This window comes from Zootermopsis nevadensis, unplaced genomic scaffold, assembly GCF_977971745.1.
Source record: "Zootermopsis nevadensis isolate Lab colony 2312 unplaced genomic scaffold, Znev_1.0 Znev_ptg000030l, whole genome shotgun sequence".
NCBI lineage: Eukaryota > Metazoa > Arthropoda > Insecta > Blattodea > Termopsidae > Zootermopsis > Zootermopsis nevadensis.
Genome location: NW_028259162.1, coordinates 11,214,347 through 11,239,612, shown reverse-complemented (window position 1 = coordinate 11,239,612; position 25,266 = coordinate 11,214,347). Strand labels below are relative to the sequence as shown.

General features: G+C 38.6%; 1 protein-coding gene across 2 annotated transcripts in view; it reads left to right on the top strand.

The window, feature by feature from the left end:
- The window catches only part of LOC147872132 (uncharacterized), a 331,170-nt gene that overhangs the window by 119,024 nt on the left and 186,880 nt on the right, over positions 1-25,266 (top strand). Inside the window, exon 3 of one of the 2 annotated variants that reach the window (XM_087358979.1) lies at positions 18,604-18,757. The exons of the other annotated variant lie outside the window; for it this stretch is intronic. Within the exon in view, the coding sequence (XP_087215105.1) occupies positions 18,604-18,665 (62 nt within the window). The 3' untranslated portion in view covers positions 18,666-18,757. Of the gene's footprint in view, positions 1-18,603; positions 18,758-25,266 lie in introns of those variants that run through there. 2 annotated transcript variants of the gene reach the window in all.

The following is a 25,266-nucleotide window of genomic DNA, read 5'->3' as shown; positions in this document are numbered from 1 at the left end:
GTTCTTTTATATTGCGTTTGTTTTTGGTAATATAAAGGACTGAACACTTTACTTTTTATACATTATCTTCTCAGAGACCGTAAAGAGTACACGTATTGCAGATTGTGACGTTATGATTTCAGACGCCGTGTGGTCTCATGCACGGCATCACAACGCAGTCAAAATGAATTCTCTGGTTTGTGTTAGATGCACTCGAAATTTTCTCTGCCCCAAGAGAGTGAGTATTTGCGTAATCAATTACCTGAAATCAAAAGTTACTTCAAATCTTTCAAGAACGTTTTTTCTGCCACTAATTTTATTTTAGGCAGGGATCTGTTTTTAAAAAAATATCCGCTACATTAGCTTCTCTGTGTTAAGGCTTAAAATACAGCCAATAATCAAATGTTAGTCTTTTTATCTCATCTGTCAAGTTTAAGGATGTCATGAAAAGGCATCCTCCCATACATATATTTATTTTCCAAGATGAATCGGGAGTCAAACAACGAAGTTGTTGAATTACGCAAAATTACTGCTACTTTATACTTCATTATCTTCATTTATGCGATGGATTACGTCCCTGCGAGCTCGTAAGGCAGGAAGTTGGAACAAAGGATCTGTTTTGCCAGACTAATGGATCAAAATCTGTAGGGATTTCCGAGGACTGCAATAGTGCTCCTGACTCGTAATAGCTGCCGCTTTCTGCAGAACTTTGTAAAATGGATGTTGGGATAATTTCTAATTAAAACTGTCAGAAATCGTTACGGAGTTAGAATCAGAAGTTTTGAAATTCTCGGACTTTCTTTTCCTCCTCGGTAAATAATATGCAGTAAATTACTTTGTTAAGATATTTGAAGAAGATTATTTTTCCTTGTATTTAATTTAAGACGTAGTATATTTTTTATGAAATGGATGACGACCATAAATAGGCCTGTACGAATTAACCGTTGTCATCGATAATAAACCTTGATTTTTCAGGCGTTGAAATTGGTCGCGGAAGTAACGTTCTCATTATAACTTTTCATATGGAACCTGAATCACCAAACGGTGAATGTCTGTCGACCATGGTTATACCTTCTGGAAGTCATTGCACAGTATTCTATAATGTATACACGTGTTGGTGCAATGTGTTCATGTGGTTAAAGTTGTTAGGCAAAATGAAACACGTAGCCCTACAGCTGAGAAATTAGTGCCAGAGTCTGTTTAGTTTGTGGTTAAGATTTCTGTTAAACGTTTAACGGAACAAATTGTCAGTTACTGATAAAATTCCAGCATAATAGATACATTAGGTCCACAAACTTCTGAGACCTCATTATATTTCTAATAAGAAAGAATTTACATATCAAAGGAAGGAATCTGTCATTGTACCTATCTGGAAGAGAAAACCCCCATAAAACTGAATGTATTCATTATCCAGGAATACCATTTTTATTACTTAGTACGAAATTTTATCCAACATTCTTCTGTTAAGGTTAACTCCATGCGTCGATGAAATTTTTTAGGATCATTATTGTGGATTTCGACGTAATCATTGGAATGTTGATCAGATATTCTGCATTCCTCACATATCGGAAAAAGTGGGAGCTCAGTACATCGGAAATTTATAGACTTTAAGAAAACTTATGATTCATTTAGAAGGACAGTATTAAAAAAACACTATCCTAGCTAGTGTACTCATGAAATTAGTTTGGCTGATTCAGATGTGAAGATGGCTGTCGTCTAGAATGTTACGCCGTGTAGTTTGGCAGAAATTGACCAACGTTTCACAGCTGTTTGTGGTATCCATGATCAGGGTAATGAGAAAGTTTGAGTTTTATCTAAAATAGATTTTGTGTTGAACTGATACAGACCAGAATGAACTATACGCAAAGAACGCTTAATAAATTAAACTGGTTGTATTTATTAAGTAATGAGAGGAAAGCTTAGAAATATTATTTGAACACGAAAGCCCGTAAACATGAAAAATAGTATAATGGCAATGATACTGAAAATTTATAAAATGCTTTCTCTAACAGAAATTGTTGTGTAAATTACATTTTCTGGGCTTTTAGACGGAGACAACCCTTTGACATGTTCCACATTTATGGAGGAACTATACCGAGAAATTTTCTTGATTGGTGTGACGCCGTCACACCTTGGAACCGGAGAAGTAGCATATGGACCAGGCACCTGATAAACAAAATTCCACTGAATTTGCTATACTCCACGGCAAATTGTTAGCAGGCACTGTTTTTAATTTAAATATTGTATAATTCTGGATCGTATTTTTCTGTCTTATTTTATGTTTTGCTTTGCGGACATTTTTCTTACGTAAAGTAAGTGCGTGAATGGGCGAATGTTCCGTTTTGCTTGCTGAGATCATAAGGCGTTTGACGTGCAGGTAAACATTTTCATTTGACAGTGATTGCCATCATGTTTTGAACCTGTCCGTCGTATAACCGTGTCTTGGCTTGGCGAAGTGCCCGACACAGTGCCATAGATCGACGGAGTTACGTCGTCGTCGTCCTCCAACTCCTCACCCCCCTCAAATGCTTTTGATCGTGTTGCTATCACAGCTTCCGTCCTTGTACCCCAACCCGACCCGTCAACCACCATGGAACGCGCCGAACAAAATCAATCTGGGTTGTCTGAGCATTCTATTATGTTTCCATTCCCTGTTCTTGAGAACAAAACCAACTCGAACGAGGGACATTAGTCTTCTAGTGTTGGTAACAGTTGCGGTTTGGAAACTAGGGGAAAACGTGGAAAGGAATTTGTACCCCCGAATACTTTCGTCATTATAAACTGCATTCCATATGACAACGTGCATGTAGTAACATATTGGTTCATTCAACCTGATGTTAGAATAGCCATGTGACTTACAATCATGCTTAATCACCATTTGCCGGTTTCCCGCAAGCCAAACGTACAGTTTTCACATAAAATGGGCCTCATGTCCATGATTAGACAAACCAAGATGGCTGTCTTCTGGATTGTAGCGCCGTGTAGTCTAGTAGATGTTTGTCAACGTTTCAGAGGCTCTTACTGCTCCATCTTTAGGGCGACCACCCTGGTGAAGGAGGCATCGAAGTGATTGAAGCGCACTTTATGGGGATTGAAGGAAGGATGATGGAATATCATCGCGATCTTCTGCATCATCAGCAGATTGAAGGATTACGTTTGATGGGAATTTGGAAGGACATTTTGGAGGGGGGTTTTTAACTGGAGGGTCAAATTTAGTTAAAGAGACTGTTGAGAGATCTCGGGTTAGCGAATTCGCATTCGGAAGACGAGCGAAGCGGAAGGTATGCATTTTATTATCATTATTCTTTATCTTTATAAGTCGAGGACTGTTGTATTAACTATAGGTCACCGTTAATATTCAATTTATGAGGCCGTTGTCTGACACCTTGCACCCATGTAACCGTAGGTGTAATTGATTAACATTGAAGAGTTCCCATATGTAGGTATAGCCCAATATGTGTATCAATCATACCAGATTTAAGTACCCGTTCTTCTGCTCCTCCGTCGGAAGTGAAACGTCAATGCTGACAAACGAAAACATTATTTCCCGTAATATTCAGTACTGCTGTAATTTTTATTTCTCTGCAGATATCGAACACAATCTGAAAGTGACGTCGGTATTCGGACCAATTTTAATGCAACACTCAAGTGTATGAACGGAGACAGTTGGTACGCGCACTATACTGATAAGCTGAAGCATGGAGTTTTTTTGAGTTGGTTGTTGTGTGCGCTTTGTTACTGGGAGCTACGGCAAAGTGTATAAAAAATTTTTGGATGCATCCACTTGTATACCAAAGATTGCGGAACGGCCAGTTTCAGGAGTTTTATGGAGACTTTGCGTATCTATAAAAATGTTGCAGTTCTTATCACATCTCCCCGTTATTACTTTATTGTAGAGTGCCGACCTTTTTTTTCAGTTCAGTTATCAATCTCTCACTATAAAATGCTTTACCGTCAAGATGGTTGTTCAGACACTGGCCGCCTGGCGGTTGTTTCGCCACTGATTTCCATTGACACCGCCAACCGCCGATCGTCTTCCACGTCGCCCCGAAAATGAAGCATGTCGTGTTAAAAATAGAAACGCCATGGTGACACAACCGCCTATGTGCTCAGTTCTTATTCAACCTTACGTCCCATCAAGGCGGTGGAAAAACCGCCTAGGTCTAAACCGGTCGTTCTCACGAAGCTTTGCTTGTTTGTTTGTTTGTTTGCGGGTTTAGAGGTGCGTCAGCTTCTTAAGGTTATTTTCACTTCACAGTGGAGGTCGTATGTAGGCTAATGAGTTATTTGCGACAATTGTTCCCAGCAAAAATGAGAGAGATGAGTGGAGAACCTGCTCTGACGTGGTTAGTCGCAGGTTCTCTTGTTGAAGAATGTTTGACTGGTGTATTGAGTCAACATGTCGACCTCAGCCCTTCTCCCTGTGTGTGTGTGTGTTTATGAGTGTCTGTGCCCCCCCCCCCCCCCCGCCATTTCTTTCCCACCCGTCTCGTACTGCAGTTGGCTGACGGCCAACGTGTGTATTTATAATGGTCACCGAAGCTCGGCGATATCTTACAAGTACCATTAATCCGTGCGCTGATCCCTTATTAAAACTAACTATATTGCTCTAAATTTCCTACCACGTTGTAGTGCGTCATTGGTTCAAAGGTAGCAACATTTTATGAAAACAAAATCAGAGCTCATCGTTTCTAGTATTAAGCATCTGTTACGTTCACACTACATGACTTTGACAATTTCAGTAGTAGGAGAAACTATCATCTGAAATCGCCCTTAAACCGTAGAGCAATATTTGCCATCATATTAAATGCGTAGCTTGTGTTCATAATGCATTTCATAGTATTATGAAGTCAGGAAAACTAATTTGTTTATATTTGAAATAAAAATACCACAAAATAAGTTGAGCTGTAAAGAGCGGCCGTACTAACTCCCCGGATGCCTGTGCGAAGTAGATCAAAGCATCTTTCTTTTCCAATTTACAGCGTTACAACCGGAGGTGACAATTTACTGATGCGCCAATCCCTCGCCATTGCTGAGAGTGAAACATCTGTTTTAAAAGACAAAAACTACGCTAGACAGGAGGTTAATCTTTTCTGTGAAGTATATTATGAACAAGACTGGGTACACTTTTGAATTTCATTTTGTTGATGCTTGATGGAACAGCCAGCCATTTTAACCCATTACAGCCCATTGATATTATCTTCCAATCATTCTCGTGATTTTCCCTTGGTATTCTTCGATTCGTCGTGTTCCATTTTTATGTTGTATTGTGCCGGTAATTTTTAGATGTACTTCGTTATTGGTTTAGTGCAATTAAAAATCTGAAATTCCTTACGATTGGGCGTCTCTCTCTCTCTTTCTATCTGTGTGTGTGTTTGTGTGTTCATTTTTGGTTTTTACAGCAAATTGATATCCATGGTGTGGAATCTAAAAACATTAGGGCAAGAATAGATGAGACTTTCTTTCTGCTCTGGGACTCCACTGGAATTCACAACACGCTTGTAAACAGGGCAATGTGAAACTAATACAATATATTGCACAGTAGCTGCTCACAATTGGGGTACGAGGAAGACGCTGTTTTATAGCAGAGATAGTGTTAAATTAACTTTCATATTTAATTTAATTATATAATTGTTTGCAGATACAGTGCAGTACATTGTAAACGTGTTTAAAAGCTGACTGAGTAACAGTCCAGGGACTTATAGCAACAGATTTCTGGTCTTCAGCAGCAGCTTGTAGGGACCGTATAGCTACACACTTTCGGGCGAGTGATGTGATTTCTCTCTGTTGTGCCCAGCACATAGCTACATATTTCATGTTCTGTTATCATTACTCATGGGAATGTGACAGGCTGGCCAAACTGCACTTCACTTCTACGTTTGGAACTTGATACGTGATCGTACTCCACGTCGACAAGCCACTCTCATGGTAGATTGGCGAACCAGTTCTCGGGAGAAATCGTGATGTTTCAGAATCGCGCTGCCAGAGAAGCCCTCTGTCCCCTCTCCTTGTATTCCTTCTCTGTGACGATATCTGCTTCGCCGGATGGACAAGTGATCCTCAAACGACCTTATTTAAATCTTGGTCTTGTCTTCTGTTTGCGTTGGCGATTTCCACCATCGCGTTTGTACAAACATGTTAGTGGGGCCACCAACTGATAAATATTTCAGTCGATTTTCTAGATATGTGCCCTTTTATATTGAAAATATTTTCCCATTAGTAGTTGTTACACTATTTTTACTTGTGTTAAGTTAATATCTTCCTCAAGATGTTTGCTGTTCCGAGGACGGTTGTCCTTTGTAGTTCGACCCTTGAATGTTTAATAGGGACTAGTTAAATACATTTGAAGCGGCTGTGGGTTATTATTATTGTTATTATTTTTTTTGCCTTCCTGTACAGAAATTTGGCTAGGAACATTTAAAAATTGTCCTTATGAGCTTCCGAGGAGGTGGGAGGTTAACATTAAGGCGGATCTTAGGAAGAGAGGCAATGAGAATGCGATGTGGGTGGATGTGACTCAGATCGAGTCCAGTGGGGTCTTTGATATTAGCCGTATTGTACCTTCGAGTTATGCTAATGCAGTTTTAGTTACGTGGATAAATGCATAGTGTATGGATTGAGCACCAAGTTGTCTGTGAAACGATATTTACCAACTGCTTTTAGGCTATTCGTTGCTGAGGTTCAGATTCGTTGATACTAGCCTGCTCCCAACATATTTCTAAGATGTTGAATAAAATTAGCTAACTCGATTTTACAACTTTTAATTTCTGAGATTACTTCTCAACCTATTTTGGTGAAACAATTTAAAACATAAAAGGGGCATTTTAGTTTTTAACTTGTTCCTGTCTGGCCTTTCAATTTTCCTTTCTTCTACACAAGCTGTAAAGTTATTTCGAAGCTAGAGACAGACTGACAGACGCGATTTTCCTTGAAGCTTATTTCTTTATATAAATCTCTAATCGTTTCTGTCAGCTGTAATTTTCCTTTCAATCAATATGAAAGGGGGCTTCAGAGAGAGCAGTTCCTTTCGCACAAACATTGTAATAAAAGTAATCAACCAGTAAGAGCTTCAAGTGTTGAAGCAGGCTTCCGACTGTCTCTCGTAACCAGATTGCAATAAACAGCCTCACCTCTGATGGAGGCGTCGAAAAAGTTTCATGTGGAAGTAGCTTTCCCATAGCACTGTCCATAGAGCAATCACGAAGCCCATTCTTATTTTTAAAAAAGCTAGAAATTTTTTATGGCCTGTGCCTGAAGGCAAGCACCCAGCCTCCTGTCCAATGGGTACCGGGGTCCTTTCCCGGGGGTAAAGCACGGCCGGGGCGTGATGCTGACCACTCACCCCATCTGGTGCCGAGGTCAAGAAAGTAGGAGCTATACCTCCGCTCCTCCCAAGTGCCTGCATAGGCATGTAGCGGGACGCTTTACTTACTTTGCCTGAAGGAAAGTGTTAACACAGGATTCCACATTTATAGGGTGTCATATTGGATCCGAAGTAATGTGGGTTCTTCGTATGCGTGTGTGCGTCTTATTTACGTGTAATTTTTTCATTATATCGAATCCCAGGTCCTCTTTTAAAACGTAGAGTGGTCGGCTACAGCCGATAATGGTTTATTGTCGATATTTCTTCCGTTATTCGTTCTCGAGTCGTATACAGTTAAAGTAATGTAAAATTATTTCATGTCTGATGTTAATAAGCGACAGGAATCGTTGTTACAGGACATTTATTCGGTGTATGGGCGTCAAACGAATCGTATAATCAATGTTTGGTTTGGTATTGGTAATAAATTACATGTAATTGCACCACAATTGCGTGTCACTGTAGACCCTGGTTAATTTTTAATTATTTTCCATATGCTGCTCATAAAATATATGACGGCTGATTGCTTGTCGTTCCTGATGCACATTAATTCAGTCCTGATTTTACGTTATGTGTAGGTTTTGTTGGTTTATGCGTCGATGCGTATTGGATAACGCAGAACTTTTATAAGTATGGGGGGGTGAGAAGGTAATCATTTGTTTTTGCGTCCATACGTGAAAACCAGCAATAAACACAGTTCCGAGAAATTAATGTCAACTTAATTATGAAATGTAACATGTGCTGTTACGTATATTTGGTTTAGACTATATACAGAGATCTGTGGCCGCCTAACACCAGGTTTTTACGGCCACAGTCCTTACATACGTAGCACTATTCGCACTACTGCTTACTACAACTATTCACTAATGCTACTCTACATGACTATTCCTTAATCCCTAATACTATTTACATAACTCTTCCGTATTGTTCTCGTGCCTTCTACCCCAGTGGCAGTTCTAAATTCCTAATTTTGACCTGTCTTTTACATCTTACTTTGTACAGAAGTTTCCCTACATCCCTGACCTCCGTGTCATTCGTAGTGCTTAAAATTTTCTTGAAGGCCAACTCTTCGCCAACGGTGAACCACTTGTTCCTCAGGAGCTGTTCCCTCCACCTCCCGGTTTCCGTACACTTTAATAGTATGTGAATCTTGCTTTCTGTCGCCCCACATAAAGGGCATATTTTCCCATCCATGCCCCCCCTCATCCCTCTCAGCTTCCAAATACCCGCTCTGAACCATGCCCATCCCTCCCTCTCCACCCTCGTACAGCAACCAATGTAGCCCTGTCTACCCCACCCTGATTTCATCTCCCCGTACAACGCCAGAGATCTCTTTTCTCTAATGAAATATAATTTACGCATTTATGTTTCTGTTTATGCAGAATACTCTACAATTATCCACAGACACTACAGGAGAACACGGATTATTTGCGTTGAAAAGTGAAAAGGTGAAACGTTGCGTTGATATAGGACCGTGTTGCAGGAATTATTATTAAGATGGAAAGAATTTTTGTACATTTTTATTATCGGTATCCATCATCAGATTCATTTTAGAGATTAACCGTTACGAGAAGAATATTTAATATGATGTAAGATTGTTTTGGAACATGACATTTAAAGACAGACCTATTTTAATTGTATTTTGTATGATTAATTTTATTATTATATACATTTTAGCATGTATAATTAGCTAATTAATCAATATAACTTCATGACTCCATGTGGCATAGTCCTTACTGAAAAACTAATATTTACTTGCCTTTCCAGAAATTCACCGAATTTTAAGGACTCGGAATATCTTTTACTGTGTTCACAGAAGTCTGCCACTGGTCCTTATTATGAGAATATGAATCCAGTTCACCCCCTTCACAGGCTTTCCCTGCCATCTACATCTAGGTCCTCCAAATAGTCACTTCTATTTAGGTTTCAGCCTGAAAGGATGTAGCATTTAGAGTATCATATTGGGCCAAACGCGTATTTAAACTAAGCTTCACTTTATACATAAGAAACACTGCCACGAAGACAATAAACTGTTAATAAGAGAGACATAACACGAAAATTAGCTAAAGAAAAAATTTGTTCTAGTCAGAAGCGTCATATCAGAGGAGAAGTCACATTTTCGCTCTCCGCTGGAGGAGTGTTGCTATGAAGGCACTGTAGAACGTCTTCTGTCCTCAAGTGCTGGAACAGGTACAATATAATTACGTATCGGGAGTGTGAAGCGCCACGGTGCTTTGAGCATGAACGGGCGAGACATCATCACGAGTCTCTGCTAAGGACGTCTCCTGTACGATACTAATTCTGCAGGGTGTTTGTTAACAGCGTGGTCTCTGGAATGGGCACTTCGTCACCCGACCTCTAATGCACTGAACTTCGTTGACCGTTACACACGTTTGTGGCCAGTCAGCCTTGGCGCGTGGGGGGAGGGGGGTTATAGGGTTAGTACTAATATGAGTTTGCTGTATATAGTGCAGCTATTCAATTTTTCTTTTGTTTTCTTTATTTTATTGCCCATTGTTTTCATAATTGCATCTGTCATTCACTCACTTTTGGAATTCATATAGAAGAACTACGTAACATGATAAATTAGTTAATCATTAAAGTTTATACACTAGTGTACTAACTACTCGTTAATAATGATTAAATATTACAGAATTATGTAGAAAGAAAAGGAGAGACTTATAAAACTGTTTGTGTTTATTTCGCTTACTCTATAGTTTATAAATTACATTAATACAGAAATAAAGAATCAAAGAAAATAAACGTATTTTCGTATCTGTGCACTTATCATTTCCTTCACTACAACTCCACATAAACTGTTGAATATGTAAACTTACTTCGCTCGTGCTTTTTATTCGTTGACGGCTGAACTATAACACCAGTATTTTCACATTCACCAATTTATTAATTTTTTTTGTAGTCAAACTTGCATAGGCCATAGTTTCCATTTAGGTAAAAAGTACATTTGATGTCAGATTTGGAGTTTAAAGCCGTAACTTCGTAGGAGACAATAACAATAAAACAATATTATTAAAATACTATTTATCTTTCTGTTTTAATAATGTACCTACTGGAGGCTTTGAAGAAATTTAATAGTGCACACAAAATGTACGCTTCGTAATATAATATAATTTCACGGCCAAGCGAAACTGACAATATTTCCCTTGCTTGCCTTGTTTCATTCAGTCCAGCCCACTCTGTAACTTATAATTGTATTATTTGCTAACAGTGTTGAGTGTCGTTAGCAGTGGCTTGAGTGTTCGGCCCCATTTAGTCCCTGTCCCTGTAGAAAAGTATATACGTCATTCACGTAGTAATGAAAGCTTTTAGCATCATCGAGGAAGCTTGGTTATTCACTGACTGCAACCTACGTTGATGTAGGCCTACATGCACCCACACATGTCACCTGAATTTACGTGTTCCCTTCCTGGTTTAGCCGTAAGGGACGTTATGTCAGCATAGTATAGCTCCACCTGAATCTCTGTCGTTTCTGTGAAATCAGCTGGTATAAAATTGTCCTTTGTAAGGAAAGTATTGACACCTTCAGTATGATATTTATTCTTCTGTTATTCTTTACTAACGGAAAACACTAACAGAAGAATAAATATCATACTGAAGGTGTCAATACTTTCCTTACAAAGGACAATTTTATACCAGCTGATTTCACAGAAATGACAGAGATTCATTTTTTGTTACTGAAAAATCAGGAATTGTCGGCTTCAATTGCTGAAATGAGAGGACGTGTTTATTTCACTCCTAAATAATTAAATGAATCAGAACAGAACGGCAGGTGCTCTAAGCAAGATAAAGTTTTGTTTCGTGGTTGATCAGACGTAAAGTTATCTGAGTGACAAAGTACTACGTCATGAAACCGTATGTGCGAAATGGTTTTAAAGCTCCACATATTTTTAACATATGCACTATTTTGGATGTAACTTTCATCAGACAGTACATCGCAAGATGGAATAGTGTTAATTATGGAGCTCGAAGAATTAACTAACGGCAAATAGGTCATAAATCACGTCATAATTATTTTAAACACAGCAAAGGAATTCGTTGAGATGTTTCTGTGGAGTAAATCATCGAAAGAGTCCCGCGCCGTAGCCGCGCGGTCTGAGGCATCATGCTTCGGGCCGGCTATTCGGAATGCGCGCTGGTTCGAGTCTCGGGGGAGAAGAAATTTTCTCATGAGCTTTCGACCGGTGCCAACCCAGCATCGTGAGGAAATTGGGGAGCTACAATCAGTAGCGTAATCCGGTCAGGAGAGCTAGCAATGGCTGGTGGTTCGTCGTGCTGACCATACGTCACTATGATCGTTCACTTCTGCTTAGGCATGTGAACGTGAGGCCAGCAGTCAAGCTAGTCGGCTTTGGCTCTCTGGAGCTGTTACGCCACGGATTTAATTTTTTTTTAAATCATCGAAAGGCTTCGTTATAAATGTGATGCTTTAAGGAGAATTTTAAACAAAATACGAGGACGAAGACAATTACAATTTTAGAAACTAATTACCGCAGACTGGAAGCGAATCGAGAATACAGCAGATATGACGGAGGTGGAATTTCGAATGCACTCATTAAATAAACGAATTTTTTGTATTGGCCGTCGGGATCTTTATATTGCTGTCCGTACATTCGAATTCGAGCGTTCGCCGTCTTATCTTTAAAATATGTCTAAATTTTTATATAATATTTGAGGTTTTTACTGCGGTGAATATGTTGATGTTGATGTTCTGAGCTGTGACGACATGTAGACTCGTAGGTATCGCTATAAGAAAAAACATGGCCTTGTGTGCACAGAAGTTAAAGTCGGACGCTGCAAATAACTGTGCGCTCGAAGCTGAAGGTCATGTCCAAACATACAGCATTTAAATGTACTAGCATTATATTTTTCTAAATGTTTTTCAATTTAAACCGAGCAAACAATTCAGGGATTATGCTCTAGCTGAGAATTTCTTCTCCAAGTGCAGATTGAAGTTCTTCGTAGGTATACTGTGCTGTGATATTCTCGCGTTGTTGTGTAATGCCATCTATTTCGCTATGTGACAATCCACACGAACGCGTAATTTAATGCGGTGATCGCTTTCCATCTGGGGTAGAGTAAAAGCGGCTGTTGTACAAGTTTGTGTTGCTATTTGTATAATAAAATAATCTTGACATTTTGTGTTCATTAATTGTGTATAAGTTAAGCGGCCTTAAATAAACGAAAACACAGAAAGGAAACGAGAAGGTATTTTATTCTTAACTTCACGTCAGTTTGCCTTTGAGCTGTAGCCAGACTTTCTGTGCTCTTGAATATGGGAGAGACTGCTTGTAGTATTCTTGTTAAAATACTGTACTTTGCTTTGTAATTCTGTTTCTTGGAACATTACAGAGCGGGCACAGCTATGTGGGGATTCATGCGTTCTCTTTATTTCGATTCCGTTCTTATAAGTCACACAGCGTCTTCTGAATGCACTAGAAATGAACACAGAGATGCAAATTAATATTTATTTTAATTTGAGTTGAGCCATCTGTAGTGTTTCTAAATACCTTTCTACTTTTTGTACTGTATATCTTTGTGAGGAAAACCCATTCTTTTAAGCTTCGATAAATATTCCATTTAGTGTCCTCTTTCATAAACTTACGAAGCCCCTTACCCCCTATTCAATTACACTTTTGTCTTTCACATTTCTTTCTCATTATAGTAAATTATTCTTCCATTCCCTGTGTTTGTCTGCTTTGCCATAAACATTATTTTTTGGGAAGCTTTGATGTTGATTAGGGTGAGCAATATTAAATTTAGACTCTTGAGTTCAACATGACATCGAATTCTGCGTAGTGAATGTTTAGTTTAAATGAAGCATACAGCTTAAATTATTGTCAAGTTAGGAATACAGTTAAATGTCTTTTTATGTATTTATTTTTTTCTTACGGCCTTTTTACCCCGAATTTATCTTATTCTCTCCAAAGGCTAGGGTGTAGTGTGTGTAGGTATTTATGAGTCGGTGGATAATTTGAATAATGGAATCTGTTCTGGTTGTTGGGGATGACCCGAGGGACCAAGGTCTGTGGGGTGAGGGTAGAATCGAATTGAGAATTACTCTAGTAACTTGAAACCCTCTGATGCTCGTTAGTCCGTGCCTTTGACTTCAGCTCTACTACTATGAAATCACTCGTCTTTGCATAGACGCTATTTCTAAGTGTATATAGTCACCCAGGGATTTAGACGGCAAAATAAGAAAACTTTTTAATGATGGAGGCAACTTTATAAGAGTACGTAATATTGTACGGAAAGACTGATAAACGCTTTCACATGCGGTTAACTGGGTGACATTTTCTGGGAACATTTTGTGTAATTGTGTATATCTTCTGCATGTATCATTATATAGTTAAAGGTTTGGGCCTATTGACCCGTTCCTGGCACGAGTTGCATAAAGGGCAGGAAATATCTTGATAAGCACTGAGGCGTCTCATGAAATTTTGTTTCATGGAGTTTGTCGAAGAGAACTTTATTGTGGATACTGTGGGTACTAAATTCCCAGCGCAAAAACAAGGCGTTAAATCTTGAGAAGTAAATTTAATTTCAGGCGCCTTCGCAACCCTGCGGAGTGATTATTAAAATTGATTAGACCGTCTGTTTCTTGTACGTAATTAATCGTGAACAACTGTACAGTTTCCCAAAATTTCATATTGGGGAGTGTTACTAAAAATTGTGAACGTATGTCGGTTTTTTTACTGTCATCTCATAACTGGAGTTTAGTCGGACTGTGACTATTTTAACGTCCTTGATGATTCGCTTCTCTCGTTTTAAGCTGTTTATAACTGATCATTAGAAATTGGTATTCACGGATTTGAATTATAAAGGCAATAACAGAGCGAACGTACCATAATTGTTACGCTGTGCTCATATTTTGTACTTGTTTGATATGAACAATATTTTAAAACTAACTACTCATTCATAACTCTGATACTGATACCAATAAATTTTGTTTTAAGAACTGCATAATGCAAATATAAACAGTGTTTTTACAAAGTAATGTAAGAACTGAAAACACGGATTTTGAAACAACCAGCACAAATCGAAATTTGACTGAGTGCAGTCATGAAGCAAATTAAGATAACCCTGGGATGAATTTAAGTAGGAATATATGACTCGTGAAGAGATGTAAGTAAAGTGGCATATTGTGTGTATACGATAACTTAACTGAAAACCGTGCACGTGTTTAGCGTTCTACGCAGACAGAGTGTCCACCCTACGCAGTATCATTAATTCTAATCACATTCTCAGACTACGAGGAGGTCAGAGAAAACCGAACTATCGCTGGTCTCAGGCCTCTGCGCACGAGGTACAGAGGATGCTGTAATTCTGCCATTGTCACAGCTTCATCGTTTGTTCTGCAGGCTGAATGGATAACAGCAGTAGTTTTCATGTAATATACCAAATCCCTCAAATATTTCAGATTAAAACATTATTTTTTGCTATCAATAAATGACGTGTATGACGTAGATATATCGTGGTCGGAGATGGAAGATATAAACGAGTATTTATCCTATGAGTTTGCTGCTTTTTGGGCACTCTGTGTTTTAGAAATGGGACGTTTTTATCCATACCACACCGACTCTGCGCTTCATTCACGTTTTAATTCAATTCTCCATGAAGCGAATTGCGTTTTATGAGTTTCACGAACACAGTGAGGGAATAAATTCGATAAGCCTCCCCGATATTAATTTCTTTAATTACTTTTTAATAACCACGGTTTTCGTAATTTAAGGCATACCAACTTGCCATGCCATTTTCTTCGCCACGGTCGTTTAGATTCAACTTCTCCCAAGAAAGTTTTATAAAACAATAATTTGTTCTGTGCGTGAGCCAACAACATGAAGATTTATGTGAACGCTATGTTCTCTGCCTAATAAATATTACCTAACCTCCAGGGTTACAGTTAGGAAGAAAATTGTGATCTTTAATACGGTTGTGCTGTGGAATAAATGGGCACAGGAATCACATTTCGAATGATTCCCGAAAGTAAATTTCTCACGTAGAATGATGTCGTCTTTTTCAATCTCTTATTTTTTGACATTTTGATCTCAGAGTAACCTAATGAGGATTTTGTGAGTCTACGCAGCAATGACTTGGGTCTTCTTGTTCTTCCACTTCAAGTGCTCTCGAACTCCTTTTTTTTTATGATTTTCAGCAAATTTAGTTCTTTACAAGACGTTATATTCTGTTATTTCGCAGAAATATGTCTGCAGCAGAAAACTAATTATTATAAAACGCGTAATGATTTTTACCTTATGGGACTTGGGTAGAAATAGTAGTAGGATAGAAATATAATTTTAGTATACGTATGACTAATCTGAGAGAAACGGGATACGTGTTTTAACTATATTTTACAATTTTTATTATCCAGCGTAAGTGTTCCTGTGTTAATGAAGGTACTCCGTGTAAGGTAGATGAGTTCCATACATTTGTATGTGGACTAAATGAAAATTTCGACCGACAACAGCCAAAATTTTACCTCGTCGTTCTGCTGTAAATCTATCGTTATTCCAAATTCTGTAATGGTTTGTTTCTACTGTACGGTCGTCAACAAAGTTCCAACCTTACTTTCGCCATATTTTCAATCAAGATTTGCCATTCTTCTGCTTCCACTCATTCTACTCCTTTTTTGTTGTCCATTATTTACCATCAGCTCTACAAACTTCTAAGCTGAAAACTGGTATAAAATAAAATACATGATTGATCACTTTCACCTTATATCGCAGTTCTTGCGAGTCTTCATATCGTATTTTCTCGTGGTTTAGAGTCAATATAATAGCCAGTCCCTTCCATTTCTCTCTGTCTGTATACCATTAGCAGTGGACTGGATGTAGTGAACTGTTTTTAGATCTACAGTTTCGTTTTCGTCAGAATACAGCACAATGTAAGAAGTTGTGCTCGGTAAGTCTGACGCTGATGTTGTGCGCTCTAAGCTGAAGACCATGTCCAAAAATGTATCAGTTTACCTCTACATAGGGAAGCAAGTTGGATAAAGTGGTTGGCGTTGTTTACAGTTCCAAGTTTCCAGGAGGAACGGCAAGAAACCACAAAAATTTCAGTCACGTTCTGCAGCTGTCTACCGGAATTGGAGCCGGCTGCATCTTGAGTGAGTGTGTTAGACGCATCAAACCGCATGTGTGATTAAAGAAAATTAAATCAGTACTTTTGTGGTTAAATGTGAACTTATATCTCTACTTTTGGATTTCATTTACCATGAAAACGTCAAACTTTACGCTTTCGTAACCTCTTCGTAGGTGAATGTGGGTGGTCAACTCCGCGCCGAGATTAAATTTTATCCCATCTAAAGAGTCCCCAGTACCACTGGATGGACCTCGTAAAAAGTGGTAGCAAAAATAAATTTTCGATTGGTGAATAAACAAAGGTTGGTTTTAGTGCCATTGAGTGAGATGATAAACTTAAGCAAGACGAAATTTTGCGGCGAAAGTAAAATGCTAGAACGTTTGTTTATGTAAGAGTTAACAGAAGTGGGATGTGTTATAATAAAGGAATGAATGTTTATTTGAGAAGCGAAAATACCTTTGATTTAATTGAACCCTGATTTTCGAAGTGGTATAAAGCAATTTATTTTAATTCTGAAATTCGAAGTTTCCACTACAGCGAGTATGAGGATAACTTCCTTCCGGTATTAGGCACTGTATAGTCTGGTGAATGTTTACGTGCTTCCTTTAATGCTGTGTAGAATGAGGTTACTTGTTAATACCAAAATGAAAAATGTATGAAAATTTGATGTGCTTTCTAGGAAATTTCATTATCTGTTATATAAATGTTTTTTTCATCGGTTACATTGGATAAATTGAAAACATGCATCTACAACAATTCTTTCATTCCTTTGTTTACTTTAGCTCTGATCAGCTCAAGTATAGAACGAATCAGAAATTATCTGATGTTATTTCTCTCATTTTCATGTCGCGCATTTGCGCTTTCTGTGATGGAGTTCACTGCGGAAAAAAGTGTATAAATTGCTCGACTATACAAATCGGGAGACAAATTATTTCGTTCCCGTCTTGACTGCAGTGGCACAAAAGATCTGTTACGTATTGGAATTTGTAAAGTTAATGTCTACTGTGAATTTTACAACTCTACTGTTATTCCGTTCTTGTTTTGATCGTAGAGTAATGAAGCGATTGCTTGGTTACAGGAACAAGCGAGGCACGAACTCCGAATGAGAGAGCGTCTATTCGGTAAATCTGTTGTTAAAGCTGCTGTTAAACTAGGCGAATCGAAGCGTCACGCAGTGCGTCATGACAGCCCTCCCTCGACAAGGTTTGCTTTCTGTTGTGTGTGGAGTGACAGAGGACGCATTTATCATGTCTCACAAAACAAGCCATGCCGTACTGCTCTTTTGCTCAGCTGGAGATGAACGTAGAAAATACAGGATTAAGATATTTTATGTGTTCTTGTGCGGGGTGGGTAAATCGAACACATAATTAGGATGTATATCTGTCTGTCTGTGTCTGTAAGCACTTTTTATCGTTTACAAGTAATCGGGCAGTTTTGGCGAGAGAAGTAGGCCCTTATTCTAAAATGTTGGACGGTTTGATTTTGTCTATACAAGATCACAGACGGCGCGAATACCGTTGAACGGGGTTCACGAAATTGTATATTCGGAGAGTTTTGCAAAAAAATAGACGACAAATTCCAATTTTGGTTGAGGTTAAATAACAGTCCCGGCTGTTCTGTGTGAAGCCTACACGCGTTTTTGCTTGCGGAAGAAGTAGGTAAGAAAATAAAACTGTCCCACTATACGCCATGTAGGCGTTGGAGGGGAACGGAGGTATAGCTCCTACTATTTCTTGACCTCGGCACTAGATGAGGTGAGTGGTCAGCTTCACGCCCCGGCCGTGCTTTACCCCCGGGAAAGGACCCCGGTACCCGTTGGATAGGAGGCTGGGTGGGCCCCAGAAGAGGTATGTACCGAAATGAAACTTTTCAGAAACGATGCAGAGGTGTATTAAATCTCTTAAAACTAAAGAAATCAGAAGTAACTTCCGTATTGGTTTTACGGTTGTTAGTGATCTGCGCCATTAAAGACTATTTCAATTAGACCAGAGACAGCAATGCAAACACATTTCCTCTTTAATTCTTATGAAAACAATTCAAACACGTTTAATTGTATTTCCGGGTAAGAATCGATACCTCGATAGTATATTGAAAGGAACTGTATAACTTTTTATACTCTTGTAGTTAAGCATAAATTACATTTTATGTTTCTCGGTTTGTTTCAGGTGAGTACGCAAACGCTCATCACTTCTACAGCTTCTGTTTCGTAGAATCCTTTTCTGAGTAAAGGTAAGCCCTGGGGAAGCTGCCTGCCTATAAATCTTTCACTTTATTTCGCCCCATTGTAAATTAAATATAAACAAACTGACGTCTTTTATTTTTACGTTAATACTTTTTTGAGCAATTGTAATAAAATGTTTGGATAAATCTCAACTGTTATTCAAGAAACTCATATGAAATGTTAACTGAATTTAAATCTGCCGAATAACACAAAGAGAAGAAATCTGTTTCACGTGTGCTCACATCCTAATCGCTGCTGTTCTGTAACTTATGTCGTGATGTAGGTTGCTTTTGGAGTAGGTTGATGATTACTTTTTGAAGCTTTTGCGGCAACTAAACTTGATAAAATCTTCTCGGGTAATCGGCCGCGTTAGTTGGTTACACGAAGAGACCAACGTTTCGGGAACCATCCCCGTCTCCATCATAGAGTGCCGATTGTGGTATCCGGTCACACCATAACCCTGATGTGCCCTTGTTGTTCGTATAAGACCACGCGAATAAGCGACAAAGTAGCCAGAACTGTTTTTAAGTACGTGATTTTAATTTTTAAATTTCTCTCAGTACTGACATATCTGTTAATTAACAAGACGAATGGTTACAGTGTTTTTGGGGCTGTTGAATCTTAAGTGGAGTCTTAACCATTTTGGCTTTAAGGTTTAATAACTTTTTACCCACAGGGTGTATTGATGTGTTTCATATGATTTTCAGAACAAAGAGCCATTATTTATTTAAGTAATATTAACCATTTGGAATTTGTAATATATACGCATTGTTTTTCCATTGTGGTTGGATCTGAATTTTTAAATGATTTTTAGATGAACTTTGGGTTACCAGATGTTAATGTGCATGCCGATACAAACAAATGTTGACCCTTCAGCTTTAAACTTTGACGATACAGGCTGTTGCCTTTGTGAGTAATGATACTTAAATCACTGCTTGATAATCTGCTTTAAATAAAGGAACTACTATTGATCAGGCTTCAGAGGGTTTGATTAAAAGTAGGAGTGTGTATTCTGCAGTAGTACAATCTCTATCTCTCTAGTTAGTTTCGTATTGTACCTACTCATTTTGTATTGTCTTTTGACGCAAAAGCAAATGAACTTCTGCTGTTTATTTCTGAAACGAAGAACTTCGAGCCGTGCATATTTCTCGTTGAAGCCGGATACAAACAAATTAAAAAGCGCGAGACGTTGTGTTCTCAAAACGAGAATGAATCTGGTTGTTTACTGGGATGTTGTACCTTGTGATAGATGTTGACTGACATGTTAGACGTACTTTTTGCCAGCTTCAAGTTCGAGGACTTTTAACTCTTACTTTTTGCGGTGATGTATAGATCGAGGGGTCGAGTCTCGATTGCGACATTTATTTAATTCTGCGCCTTTTATGTTGTATCTTCATTTTATGGGCTTTGGGAAGAGTTGATCCCACCCATCCACGAATATGCTGACGGTTTTGCGACAAGATTGACTATCATGGATTTAAATGATGTACCTTTCCCAGTAAGACAGACTTAGTATTTTTGTGTAATAACATAAACAACATACTTACTGAGCTTCAAAATGTTTAATTACATTTAATTTACTTCGCGGTTTTCACATTCTTCTCTGAAGTGACATAAATGCAATTCATGCTTCGATCTAGCGTCAGGTTCTTTATAAAATTAGAACCGAAGTTAAAGGCAATTTTAATTTTATTTTTACTAGTCTGTTAATATCATTATTACAAAAACCTCCGTTATCACAATGCATTTTAAAGTTCATGGAGCAGAGTCCTAGAGAAGCTACTAGTAGTTCAAGTAATCAAGAAATTCTCTCAATTTTAAAATTCGAAGATACCATTGTTTAGCCACGATCCCTTCTTCAGGACACATCCTCACCCAGTTTCTTTAACGCATATTTTAATATTATCCTTTCATCAACTCCTAGGTTTTCCATGTTTTCTGTCTAAAGCTTTTTATGTTCTCACCGTCTGTTATTTAAGAAGAAGGCTGCGCAGAAACCAAATGCAGAATATAAGACGTTCTGTAGCTCTCATTTATTTTTGTCTCTTTGAAAGCATTTTCCCAACGTCTGCCATCAACTTCAGACTGTTGCAGCTACTGTAAAGAAGTCTGTCACAGTAAATAACGTAATATTTATTTTCGTGATACATTCGGATTGCTAACTGTGTCATTTTTCAAGTCCAGATCACCAGTAGAGTTGCCATTTGGTGATCCCTCCTGGACCAGAGCTGTCGTCGACATTCGAACCAGACATATTGCCAGTTCCATTTTTTATTTTCGAACATTATTTCACTGCCACAATAAGACGACTTTTACCTGTTGTTTGTCGGAGCGTCCCAGATCCAGACCGCTGCAAGACTTCGCTTTTCGACGTTTTCGGTTCAATTGAACATCTGGCAAAGTCGTTGGGGGAGGAGGGGTTAGTGACTATTAACTCCTGGACGTACTTTAATGTGTAGGATTTGAGGTTCTGACGGCTGTGAGTACAAATATGGCTGTCTTTTGGGTTGTAGCACCGTGTAGTCTGATAAAATTTCTCCGACGTTTTAGATATATCGCAAAGAGCTTGCTTAGAAAAAAATATGTTATTCGAATCTGCGTGAAAATTTACACTTTACGTAATGTGTAAGGCAGAAAGGAATTCAATATGTCTTCAAGTTATTAATATTGGAATTTGTTAAGTTCATGAGCTGTGAATGTGGAGATACTGTACAACTTTCTTCTGTGAACTACAGAATGGAAGAAGTGTTTCTTTTTACAGAGGCATGGAGATCAATTTCAGACATCATATGCGAAACAAGAAGATGAAATATGGGCCTAATTCATACAATTGATTGAAGGCACAGCACATCAATAAGCGAAATTTATATATATAAAAAAGTACTGTAACCTGAGTTATATAGCTATAATCGTAAATCATGCGCCATGTGTTTCGCACTTTTTACAGCCCCGTACAGCATAAAACAGTTTTGCACTCACCACCACTATGATGGATTGCTTCTGAATCCAATAATCCAATGTTTCTCCCATTGACCAACTCCAGATATATTTTTATCATATTCCCCTCTCACATTGCATTCTGGGCTGGTGCTACAGACTAATCACGCTGGGTGCAATGCTAAAGCAGGTTATGTGTTCATGTAGTATATGTTTATAGTTTTCGGCGGTGAAATGTGGAAATCTCAATGGGGGGGGGGGGGGGGCATCTTGTACTACCTATGTGCTCAAAAGTATTAATAGGGTTTTGTAGAATGAAATTTGCTCCTTCATAAACACGATGGACCAAGTCTGGAACGCTAAAACAGAGAGTTTCTTTACGACTTGAGAATTTGGGCATAAATCCTAAAGGCATAGAAGTTATGGGAGTCAAGAATTTTTGTCTTGTTAATAAAATTAAAAATCTGGCAACTCTTTATTCCTTGTACCGGTTGCTGATACTCAACTACCATTGCCCCGTGTCTCTCAATTGTAATTCCTGGATCGTCGGGAGCCTCGTTACGACCCAATGAGTAACTTAAACATTGCGGGAGCTTTTGTGGTCTAACCTTGCTCATGCGCTTTGAATTTGGCTGGCCAAGCCGAGGCTTCCATACTTGCGTCAAGAGAATTTTGTGGACGTATGCCAAGATAATTTCTTTCTCCGTTCTCACTCGTACAAAATGATTAAATTGTTCTCTGTGCTGATTTAACCCACGGCATGTCCACATCGCAGGCCCACAAACTGTTCTACCCCACTTAAGACCCTCTTCTGCCAACTTTGCCTGACAGCGAAATTTACGTACTCTTGGTGAGATTTCAGGTTCTCACGGCCACAAGTATGAAGATATTCTTCTGTGATGTTGCGACTTGTAGTCTGGTATAAGTTTACCGACGTTTCAGAGGTGTTTACTGCTTTCATCGCGAGGGCATTAATTATCGCTCTGGTGATGAAGGCAGTAAGTTTCTCTGAAACGTTCGTCAATTTCTACAGACCTCCAGGATGCAACATCCCAGAAGACAGTCTTCGTCTTACTTTCTTACTTGTATTTTGTATTTATGTGGTACAGGATTGGATTCTTGGCCACAATGCCGACTACTTTAACCGATGTTTTTCGTTCATGTCCTCTGTTCCTCCAGGTAAATCTCGAGCCAGCGTCTTAAAACAGACCACGGCCACTTTTCGTTTTTCGTTATGTGACCAGTGTAGTACAGAAGGCATTGCTTAATAAAATAAGAGATAAGCAACAAGCAACATATCATGATTTCCAGTGACTCGCTCGGCTCTATAAATGAATACTTCGGTGACCAGAATAGGATGGCGAGCCAACAACAAAGCTGTCGTAGATTATTAGCGCCTCATCCAAAATACCAAGTAATGACTTTGTGACCATTACATTTGTTGCGGAGTCAGCGCCATTTCAGTATCTAGGCTTGTTTCATTTGGGGTTCATTCAGCTTTGTGTTTTTTAGAACGTTCTTGGTGAAATCGGAGGGGGGGGGGGGGGGCATTCAACAGGTACGCGTTTCGTGGTGAAAACTAGAAAACAAAGCGAATTAGAAGTACCAAAAATTGACACGATATTTGTTTATTGCCGTTGCAGCTGAGTTCACTGCCCCCACTTATCAGAATCTAGATAACCACAAATCCACTCTATTTTAATGTAACGTAACATTGAATTGTGTTCCGGTTACTTTAATTTATTCTTGCTGTAAGTGATATAATTAAATGTTTAGTTTAAGATTCATCTTAGCTTTATTGATTGTGTTTTTAGTCTATTCTCATTTCTTAGGTGATTTAACGACGTTATGCCAACTACGTAGATTAGACAACTTTGTGTCGAATGAACAAACGGTGTTTACTTCCGTTATTGAATATTAATTTTGTCGCTGTTGGCAAGTATACTTACCTGCAAATATTCCGCATAAGCGCATGGGCTACATTGTAAGATTCGGATACGGGCCAGAACCGTAAACAAACTTGATGCTGCAACCAGCTTACCTCTGCCATCTGCACGCCGTGGTATGAACGCTTGTATTGATTTTCAGAATGCGATATTGCGACACACAGTTGGTAATCCTGAAACTCTCTCAAATGCTCCAAATACAGACAGAATGCTATCTGGTGAATGCTGTTGGAACGAGGAACCTGGTTTGACTCAGTCGGCATTGCAGGTTGATGTTCCACCACCTAATCTCAATGAAAACTACTTTTATATCAGAATGCTGTGTTTTTAACTTAGCGTAGCTTAGCTAATAGTTTTTATTATTCAGGGCTCACGTTTGTATGTAACTGAATATCTGACAATCCTTCTTTGGGTATTACTTCTCTGCGTCTGTCTGTAGGAAAGAAACGTACTGTGTATTAGCAGTATATTTTTTATTGTAGATTAGGTCGCCTCTTGTAGTTAGCTGTGCGTAAGTCAAGTTTTATTCTACTGAAATCGTCTTTTATAGGAACTGCTTATTTATACTTATTCCCGACGAGCTTTTGAAGTGGTCATAATGAAATTGTATGTGTTACCTTCTTACAATCTGCTGTGTTAGAATTTTAAAACGTAAAATATCCCCAAATGTCGCGGTTTAGTGGCTCTGATGCTTCGTACTTCGGGGATCCCAGGTTTTGATTGACGACCCAGAGACCGCTTGTCTTTACATGATTTTCGTAGACTTTGTCAGTCCCTTCAGGCAAATGTGCCTAATAGAGCCATATGTGTCCACTACCGCTGCCTTTCGTATCTTTTTCAAGTCATTATTCACTAATTATCGTATAATTCGACGCCATATAGTCTGAGCTGCTGACAGAGTCATTAAATTGAACGTATACAAATCCTGCAGATAGAATATTAATATTTCACTGTGAACGTTAAGTGGTTCTAATCTGGTGTGGTACTGCTAATTTAATCGAGGTATGATAGCCAGATATGTGGATATTATTTTATTAAAAACATCCATAGTTAGCTTAATACTTACTAATTTATGTAAACAACATTATTGTCATTTCGCGTTCTGCAGTGGGTCGAGAACTTATTCATCTGAGCTCCTTAATTTTTCACACGAATGTGATGCTATCCTACATGAATAAAACTCGTGTAAACAGTGAGTTTGAAAAGATTTTTTAATGTGTGCAGGAACAGGTAATTATCATTGCAGAAAGTGTAATTTTTGAGCATAGATTCCATTTCTTGACGTTATCTCCACCTAGTTTCGACGTTGGCTAACAGGTGGGAGCTGTGTGCATTGCTGTCTCTGAACCGCGAATTATTATGGGAAGCAAAATATTCGTGCTATAACTTTAACATTGTTGCAAGTGAGTTAAATCACTTTTCACATGAGGACTGCACGCTGTTAAATGAATTAAGTAATGTCGTCTTATCTGTGAGGTTATGCATCCGAGATTCGAAAGTCAGAGTTTTATTTTTGAAAACAGAATGCAAGGCGTAAATGTGAGTTTGGAATCAATGTGGGAGGAGTTTTAAAATACACATCTTGCCCCCTAAACTCCTACTAGATACGCCCCGCTTAAAGTAAAATAAGCCTCGTTGTGTGATATCCCTTGGCCCTTTGCCTGTCTCGTAAAGTAGCTGGTACCGTCTTGCACTACATTGTCGGAATCTGTAACCTGTTGAAT